This window comes from Abrus precatorius, unplaced genomic scaffold, assembly GCF_003935025.1.
Source record: "Abrus precatorius isolate BTA unplaced genomic scaffold, Abrus_2018 Scaffold10, whole genome shotgun sequence".
NCBI lineage: Eukaryota > Viridiplantae > Streptophyta > Magnoliopsida > Fabales > Fabaceae > Abrus > Abrus precatorius.
Window position 1 is genome coordinate 614,114 of NW_020874292.1, and position 10,289 is coordinate 624,402.

At 28.1% G+C, this 10,289-nt stretch overlaps 1 protein-coding gene across 1 annotated transcript; it reads right to left on the bottom strand.

Annotated features, from left to right (window-relative positions):
• Positions 1-635: 635 nt before the first annotated feature.
• Positions 636-3,912, bottom strand: LOC113853014 (transcription factor bHLH130-like). Its single transcript, XM_027483441.1, has 8 exons — positions 3,850-3,912; positions 3,607-3,701; positions 2,909-3,520; positions 1,637-1,965; positions 1,380-1,550; positions 1,189-1,254; positions 1,033-1,101; positions 636-740 (listed from the first exon to the last, which is right to left on the bottom strand). The coding sequence occupies exons 3-8, from the start codon at positions 3,501-3,503 to the stop codon at positions 669-671; spliced, it is 1,302 nt and encodes a 433-aa protein (XP_027339242.1). The 5' UTR covers positions 3,504-3,520; positions 3,607-3,701; positions 3,850-3,912; the 3' UTR covers positions 636-668.
• Positions 3,913-10,289: the final 6,377 nt, after the last annotated feature.

Here is a 10,289-nt window from a genome sequence, read left to right on the forward strand (position 1 = left end):
AACGATGAATCATCATTTCTTTGAAGTTAAGCACTAGCTTAAGCTACGGGATGTGAACATCAATGAAGGGTCTTCATTCAAGATTTGGAGAGAACTTTTGTATCCCCCAAACAAATGAACAGGATTTTGTTTCATGCCGAAAACCTTGAAAACTTTTTTTGTTTCACAATTCCTGGTGTTTTCATGGTCATTTTCATTCCACTTTAGTTTTTGGCTTAACATCAATAAACAACTGTGCTAGATCTCACACGTTTAATGTCTTCATCACCCTTTTGAAATGATGTCCTACATAAAATTATTGGAGCATGCAAAACTTATTTGCAACACCCGCATAAAGATCTTGACACTGGAAATTACTTACATGTAGAATTTAGTGTTCAGCGTTGTGTAACATTTTCTCAAGACTCAATTTTATTTTGTAATCCCACAAATTACAATGACTCTTGCTAAACTTGCTGGTACATCATGATCCTTGAATCAAACAAAGAAAAGGAAAATGATAAACAAAATTGGAAAGAGATTCACCCCAAGCCGAACCTAAATTCTTACATACTAGCAAATATAAGCACTCATCTGTATAATCACACTGGCCCTTAATTTTGGTACACCAAAGGATCAAGGAAAAAAATCCCCCCCCCCCTTCATTTCGTTATTTACAAGCATTTAAATCAGGCACAAGGTCTAGAGTATTGCTTCTGATTACTCGTACAAGTGCACTTTGCCCTTGTATCTGCGAGTATCTGCAAGATGAGAAAAATATTTGGTCAGACAATATATACTTGAGTCGAGGGCAATGTGTTCATTGCTTTTTCAGAATTTATGGGACGACTTAAGACTACATGGTTTCAGAAAATGTATTATGTTTTTATTTTATGCTTTCACTTTTAATTATAAAAGTGTCACCGAGTTTTCATTTTATTCCCTGTTTTTAAAGATTTGTACAGGAAACAATAAAAATAAGCTTATATTTTTGTAATTAAAAGTAAAAACAAAAAACATTTTGTAAAACATCCCCTTATATTTCTCTAGTACCTTAACTTGTTTCTTCAGGTCTTTAATGTACTCAACTACCAAATCCAGCATGTCTGCTGTGCTTGTTTGCTGCCAATGGGAGAGCATTAAATCATCAAACTGCATATGAAGAAGCTTCACTGAACATGTGATGTACTAGTGAGAGGGTTAGATTACCTTGTCTGATTTTGGGAACAGGTCTTGCAATTTCTTGATTCTTGCACTAATTCGTGTTCTTCTTTCCTGGAATATGCAGATCAAGTTATCAAATGAAATAGTTCATGAATAGGTACTTCATTAAACAGCAATGCAATCATATATGATTTATCATCTATATAGTAAGAGTAGAATTCAAATAAGACTCTTACCCTCTCTGCAATGCTTCTTGGGTGAGTAGCAAAGCCTCTTTTGGCACGAATTTTACATGGAACCGATCCTTGAATTTGGAAAATCTTTTCCATAGTAGCCATCTTAGAAGAGGAGCTAGGGAGACTCAAATGGTGGGTCAAACCAACTTTTTGATATCCAAAGTCTACACCCTGGTAACATATTTCTTTCACGGATCAACAATATGAAATAAATAAGGACCAAATGAAAAACAAAATTGACAAATTTTGTGGCATACCTGAGTGTCCAAAACATGAGAAGTGGAAAACACGATTTCACCATTGTTAGTAGCCGTTTTGGGAGCACTGAATGTAGAATCATCCCACATGTTACTGGTGAAACTGGGCATGTAACATTTAGTGCTGGCATTATCATTTCCCAGGTTTCTATTTTCAACACAATTTGCTTCCAAGCCTTCATGTCCATTTTCAGCAATCTGTGGCATTCGGCTAGAGCAAGAGGATGGCCTAGATGAGAAGTTCAAAGTACCATGCAACCCACTAGTGGATGTTATAGCCTGTCCATTTGTGACATCACAGGCCCTAAAACTTCCCACCTCTCTCAATGCTGCAACATTTGAAATGAATACAAATGTTTAGAATCTTTAGTTATTGACCTCTATGGAAGAGCTCATGAATAGCTTATGACTCTCCTAAGTTCTTTTTAATAAGCTTTTTTGTATAACTTATTAAAATAAACTGTTTTAGCTTAATAAGTTTCATAGTTAAATCTATGACATAAGTCATTATATAAAAAAAAATATCAAATAAATGTTTAACTAAATTGTGTACTCAATGCACCCAAAATTTTATGGGAAATTTTTTTTTCGATGTCTATTTTCTTTGTCTACGTTATTTGAAAAGAAAACTGAACTCTCACTAAAGACCAAGGGGTCTTGCTAATGAAAAATGAAAATTTCACGTTAAGAGAAGTTGTTACCTAGAAGGAAAAAGAAAAAGAAAGAAAAACATAATACAAGGAGAGTGACCTTAATATTAGTACTTCTACAGCAGCTCTTATGCCTTCTTTTTTCAGAATCTTTTCTGATATTCTACCTCCTCCCATCGTCTTTTCTTCCCCGAAATGTGCAACATAATTAATTTACTTTTGATTTCGAAATATTTAATTTCTTGATAAGAATTATTGAAATAAAAGTCAACTCTATGCAAGAAATTAAAATTCGATTTTATATTCCGGACAAGCAACTGCCGATTGGTTTATGTATTAGCAAATTGCAACCCTGCAATAAAAAGGGATCTGAATCTGATTTGATTTGAAATGAACTTAATTAATTAACTAGAAACCTTTTCAGAATATTTATTTAGAAGTTCTACAAATCTAAGAACAGATATGATCCACTAACTTCTAGTATTCACAAAACTAAGCTAGCTTTATAAAAAAAATGTTTCAAATTTAAGCCAAATGAGAGAACAAATCAACAATCATATGAAGAAAAAAAACATACAAAATGACATTCCATGAAAGTTACCAACTAGGATGAAAGTCATACCATTATCAACTGAAAAACTGTTGAAAAACCCGGCAGGGGAACTCTTCTGCCTAACGAGATTGGAGCAATTGGTGGAAGTACCCATCTTAGTTTGTGTGGAGTTATGTGAAGAAGCTATGGAGCTCAAAGCACTGAATGATCCATCATCAAAAGCACCTAAGGAACCATTTGGCTGTTGAGGTTGGTAAAGTAACTGAGATGAAGACCCATAAGAGTAACCATTGTGTTGTTGTGAAACAGAGTCCCCTGCTTCTTGCTTCACTGCCGAAGGCTCCAAATTTGACAACCCATTGTTTGAAGAAACCAACCTGGCCAACATGGTCTCCATTTCTGAACTTGTGGAAGAAGGGTAATGCTGCTGCTGATGTTGATGATGCTCACTTCTAAAAGCTTCATCGTTCACGCCACCAATGTTGTTATTGTCGTCTTCCAAAAGGCTTGTGAGCAATGAGCTTGGGGCAGAACGGTACCGCATTAGTCCAGAATTGTGTTGGTGACAACGTTCTTGTGAGTGACCAATATTTGAACCCATTTCTGAGTCCATCTTTGTGTCTCTTTCAGAGTACTTTACAGCATGACTATACATAACACTCATCTTATCGTCACAACTACCTGAAAATTGAAAGCCACCCAAAAGAAAAGAAGTTATCTTCATATATAACTAGCTATGTTTCTTTCAAAGAAAAACTGTAAATTACCTTGGTGACCGTGATGGCCTAAAAGATTTATGTCCAAATTTCCAAAGGAATGAAATGCAAAATTCTGTCTTCAACCAAGTTTAAAGCAGCAAAATCTGACAAGGGTCAAAAGTAAAAAAAAATGATAAACATTATTTCATCTCAGAATCTTTCTTGAATTTTGTTCTTGCTATAACAAGAGCAGCTTTTCGGACCATAAAGCTTAAATTAAAAATAAAAACAAAAAGATAGTAAAGGGCATACTTTGAAATCAAATTTTGGCATGTTAAGTTCAATTAAGGTTCAGGTGCTTCAGCTCCTAGAGTTTGGATCAGAGCACAAAATCCAGGCACATAATTAAGAGAAAGAGAAGAGAGTTGTGAGGAGGAAAGGTAAGATTATTGTCTTGCCCTTGGGATATATTTATGTAGTTTTTTGTTCAATGATCACCCTTATATTTCACCATTATAACGATAATACCTTAATGATATAAGTGGTCCATGATTACTTTTATTATTATTATTATTATTTTTAATCCTTCATTCTCTCTCAGTTGACCAGACATACAGTGCCCCATGAAATGACCAAACTTCAGAATCAGTGTTAATGCTATAAACATTTAAGGTTTGGTATTCATATGTAGTAGAAAGAACAATGACTATAATTGAATTGAGCACGTGATGTTTGGTTTGTGGATCATAGTTCCTTCGCTATGCATAAGGCATTAAGGGGTTATTTAGATTAAGGGAAATTCAAAGCGGAGTGTGCAGTTGCTGTTCTTTGGTTGAAGGAAGGGACAACTACCTTTATCCTTATTAGGTTCTTCCATTATCTCCTAAATGGTTCTATTGTTTTTCTTTTTTAATGATCAATCTTTTCGGAGAAAAAACAAAATTAATGGTTACCATGGAAAGAAACTTTATTTATTGTTGAACGGAAAGGCACTTTATACTAATGTTTGCAGTGGTTGGTTGAAAAACATATTATTTATTTGAATAAATAGTAATTTACATCATTCGAAATATTGTATATAATATAATTATTTAGTTTGATTGAAACTTTTTTTTTTAAATTATGATATATTTTTTTGGCTAACAAGTTATGATATTTAATTTAGTTTCTTACTTTTACTTTGTTTAAATAAATTTTCTGCAAAAATAATTGTTATAAAATGGTTTCTTTCGTTTATTTTTTATTTAATTTTTAAATACTACACATAGTTTATTTAATTTCTCATTTTAGAAGTAGCAAATGAAAATTTCATGCTATTTATAAGGAATAAATGAATTTTTTTTTTGTTATTTTGATGGATTAGATTAAAAATAAGCACCACCAGAAAATCATCTAATAAAGAAAAATATATTATAAACAACACGTTTGAAAAAAAGAATGAAAATGAGAGACTAATTTTTAAGAGATTAAAATTTAATAAAGTCTAATTATGTTCTTATACAGATTTTTTTTTTAAAAAGAAGTACATCCAAAAGTAAAAGAAGTTTCATATAGACAAAACAAAATGGAATGTTCGTTTAATTTATAAATTTAAGGAAGCTCAAAAGGATATTATTTCAATAAAGGTGAAGGCTTTTAAGTGTTCTTCTCTTTATTTTTTAAGAATTATTTATTTTTGTTTTCCATAACACAACATGGTGAAATGAACTGAAAACTTACAGAATCGAATGAATGTACAAATCAGAAGGGGCACTTGTTCTTATCCATGTTATCAAGAGAGAGAAAAACGGTGTGTGTGGGTATATAAATTAATTTAATATTTTGAACCAATCTTTTAGTGCTATAGTTGCTTGTATTCTGATTCAGGTAATACTATTCAACTTTGTACAAATGTGAACGGTGAAAACAAGACCTTTTCATTCAATCATCACACTTAATTAGTAGCATGGAATAGATGATAAACAAATAGTATATTTAGTTTCAGAATTATGCTTCATCTCAGAAACTTCCCTTTCTTTCTTTCATTTGCAATTATAATATTTTGTTTTCATAGTGTGTTAATAGTGGCTATATTTTTTTATCTGTGTAAGGAAATGTCTACGAAAGCTTCAAAATCAGTTTCACAACATTGGTTCAATGAAGAAGGCATAAGAAAACAAATAACCAAGTCTTGGTCAAGGAGTCTCTCAGCCAACGTGGAGGAAATCAAGGAGAACCAATTTATGTTTAAGCAAGTTTTTTTCTTATTTCAAACTTCTTTAAATATGATTAATACAAAACATTATGTCTCTCATCAGTTTTTATTTATTTATTTCTATACAAATTTTATAATTTTCTTATTTCAAAATCCAAGTGTAAATTAATGAAGTCAAAATCATAAAAGTTAACATATTTTCAAAAATAACATATACTAATATAATATATATATATATATATAATAAAAAAATAAAAAGATTATACATAATATCATATATAGTATCAACAGTTTTGTACATAACAGTCTTATCTGATTTCAACGATTGTTTCAGTAGGTGATTTCGAAAAATATAAATATAATATTAATTATATAGTTTAAATATCAAAATTCAAATAATCTGGATCCTATAGTTTTTTAATATACTGTATACTGGTATTCAAGTTCATGATCACATTAAAAAAATGATCATTGAGCTCGTGTGAATATGGTGCAACCTTCTTTTGACAAGAATTTAAACGAAAAGTCAAGGGGATTCTAAAGCCTCCAGCTTCCCTTTTGATCTAAACCACAAAATACGATTGACCAATTTCTAAAATTCCACAAGTTTATAGCTACCAATGAGTAATTAAGGATTAATTAGTTAATGGTTAATAATAATTTAAAGCCTTGACTGACCCAATTAAGGCTAATGTTAGTACATATTTTCCTCGTGTTGGCTTGGCACTGTCAAAGATTTGATATTTTAGGGAGATTCAATGTCAACCCATTGATAACAGACAAAGAACATAGTTGAATGAGTAAGGCATAGACCATACTTTCCCATGTAAGACGTGGAAAGTTATCTAAGTCTTCAATTAACTCAACCAAATTCATTGTTGTCGCCGCAAGCAATGTAGTTCCATTCCATGGTTTAGAACACACAACACAAGGGAGTTTTCCTTATATTGTATTTTAATTACAGAAACAGTGAAGAGAGATAAGATGAAAATATTGTACTTTTATTTGATAAAAATTATTAATATTTTGTATTATAAATCATATTAAGATACATTAAAACTTAATATATTTGAAATAAAATAAAATATATTTTAATTAGTATCTTCATTGTATTGACTAATATCTATAATATAATAGAACTTGATTGGATAGATTTGATTTGGACGTGGTTGCGAATCCACATGCTAATGCTATAGTTAAGAACCATTAGCTGTGACTGTTGACACTCTTACGGTCTTACCTTACACACATTTGTTGTGGCGATCTCTGCAAAACATGAAAGGAATCTATGAGTACGGACTCATTAGATACTTTTAAGTTTCATTTTTAGATAAATTTTGTTTTTTCAAGTTTTTAATGTCACAAATTGATTTATTTATTTTTAATAGGTAGCCCAGCTAAAAAGGGCATAAAGATTAAAAGGTGATTTCAGGACCGTCTTACTGCACAACATAGAATATTTGGTTCTTAACCTTCGTTTTGTAAGTTCTAAACACACAACTTGAAAAATTATATATCCAAGAGCTAAGTAGTGGCAACTCAAATGTTATAAATAAATTTTTAAGAAATTAGAAAGTATAAGATAATTAATGTTAATCTCATTTATAATAATTTTTTTATCAAAGTTAGGAGGGTTGCTAAAGCTATAATCGGTAAATCTAGAGGTTTGAATTCAAAAAATAAAGAATATTGGTGATGAGATGAAAGTATAAAAGATATGATTAGAGACAAGCAAAAATATTTTAAAATTTTATACGAGTGTAACAATATAAAAAAGTTACGAAAAGTATTGAAATGATAAAAATGACAAAAAAAAAAAAGTTGAGTAATGCATGCTCTAAGGCTTTTGAGAATTTTTACCGTGATCTTGGAAAAAAATTGAAAATATAAAATTTATAAGTATGTCAAAAATAAGAATAGAAAATAAAGTGATTTAAATTAAGAAAGATGTGTCAAAGATGAAAAAAAACAAATTTTGGTTTTAGATTAAAATATTAAAGAGTGATAGAAGAATGATAAAATGATGGAGAAATGAATGATAGTACACACATAATACAAATTAAGCAATAAAATTGAAAAAAGACACTGAAATATTTTTGTGATGCAAAGAACTTATCAAGTTTTAATGAATTTTGTATTGAATTTCAATAAAATCGACTGTTCTCTATAATAATAAATGCTATTTTTGAAAGGATAACACAAGAAAAAAAAATAAAAGTAGTAGGAATCTCAACATTAAGATGGATGTGTGGTTATACAAGGAAGAATAAGATATATAAGAAATGACTATACACAAAAAAAAAAATTAGATTCACCTCTATTAAGAAAGAAAGAATATAAATTGATTAAAATAGTAGCCATCAAATATACTAATTGAAAAAGTTGTTTGTATGATTTTTTATCCCTATAAAAAAGAGTAGAGAAAGACCAACAAAATCTTTGTAAGAATTCATAAAAAAAATTATAATTAATAATATCTCTAAAAATTTAGCTTTAATCTTGAATAATCTATCTAACTGAATTCATTTAGGTTTATTATTATTATTATTACAAAAAATTTATTGAAAGCAAATTAAAATTTCAAACAAAAAATAGTTAAAATTAAAATAGGTTTCATTCAAAGTATATTTATATTGACAAAATTGCACATGTGTAACTTATGGTCATTCTCAGTAAATGTTGAATTGTAAGTAAACAAACACAAATTAAATCAAAATAAATAGTTTACAAATATTTGTAAGCACAAAAGTAATTAATATTGAATTTATTTACATATTTTGTATTGATAAAAATATATAGTATGAAATGTATAATTTTAACTTGCTCTCGATAATACTCACAAATTAAAAGCTTACTAAAATTCTATCTAAATAACTGTATTTTTGTAAATTATTTATCAAATAAAAAAAACAAACAGAGTACAATAACATCCCTGGTTTAGTTTATAAATATAAAAAAAAAATTTTAATTTATTTAAATATATATTCAAATTAAAACACTCAATAAACTCATTAAATAACAATATAAAATTTATTTTAGTCTTAATATTTTTTCCTATATCAAAATTTAGAATTTACATTTTATCTTAAAAGTCAATTATCTTAACTTTAATAATATCTCTTTTTCTCATGAAGATAAAATATTAATATTTGATGAAGTTTGTTGACATAATTTATTTGATCCAGTTGTACATGCCATTTGCCATAATAAGTCTACAATTATTATATATATATATATACCTTAACTAATTATCTTAAATCTCAATTATACATTATAAGTTTAACTCTTTATTTTTTCTTTGACGTTTAAAATTTTGTAAGAAAATTAAAAAATTATTTAGTATTATAAATTTTTAAAAAATATGACTTAATTCTTATTTATTTTATTAGTTAATATCGATTAATGAAAAGGAATAAATATTTTTAGAAAATGCATTCTTTAACTAGACACATTGATTATTAGAGGTAAAAGTATAAAAAATTTATTTATTAATTTTATAATATAATAAAAAAAAGTAAAAAAACTATTAGAGTATTAAAAAATGAAATAATAAATAAATAATTATTATTGTTGGAACCTTCCATAGTCCAAAAAATGTGATGAATATTTCGAGTAATTCAACATTAATGAAAGATCACTAAGTTGAACAAGAAATGCTGGCCCCTTTTTTCACTTTTTAAAATTACTTTGGTAGGAAAGACCATACACTCTTCAAAATAAAATCATAGTAAAAGTAACCCTCTAACCAATAGCATGGGTTTCTTCGAGTCATAAGAATCTGCAACATAAAAAAACAATTAAGTTTAGCACTTCACTTAGTCCAATATCTATAGCCTTTAATTTATATATTAACTGTGTAAAAATATTTTATACTCTGATTTAATAATAGATTATCATATTAATAAGAATTATTAATAATTAATAATGTAAAAATAATTGTACTGACAGTACACTTTTATATATGTATTTGTGTGTGGAGACTGGAGAATGTAATTTTGTGAATTTTATAAATGAATTATACTTGCATATTGCCTTAATTATTTGAGTCAAATTTTATTAAAATTAAATAATTATAAGAATGTAATAAAATAATTCTTATATTTGATATACATGAATGAGCTATTAATTTTTATTATTATTAATATAGTATTTTAGAGAATGGTCTGTATGATACAGTTTTTTTAATTCAATAACTGCTTAAATTTTTTAATAAAAATTATTAAATAATGTAATTTTTTCATAATCTACATGAATGTAATTCGATTCTCGATCGCTATTATGACTGATTTTGTGATTAAATATAATTTTTTTATTTTAGTTTTTCTTTTAGCAGCTGACTTGGTGATCCATTCTACAAAAGCATTGATAGTCGAAAATCACACTATTAATATCCGGTTTAGAGACCGAACATTAGATTAAAAAATTTAAAATAATATTTTTTCAACGTAATTATATATATATATATATATATATATTCGATAAATAAATTACAAGATAAAAAAATTTATGCTCTTATCTTATTTTATATTTGATATATACTAAAATTAAACATGAAAGT

Excerpts from the sequence above, each read along its gene's own strand:
- LOC113853014 (XM_027483441.1), bottom strand. The coding sequence starts at position 3,503 with ATGAGTGTTATGTATAGTCATGCTGTAAAGTACTCTGAAAGAGACACA. Across the intron at positions 1,966-2,908 it reads CAGTTTTTCAGTTGATAATG|CATTGAGAGAGGTGGGAAGT; the intron begins GTATGACTTTCA and ends CAAATGTTGCAG. Across the intron at positions 1,551-1,636 it reads CTCATGTTTTGGACACTCAG|GGTGTAGACTTTGGATATCA; the intron begins GTATGCCACAAA and ends ATATGTTACCAG.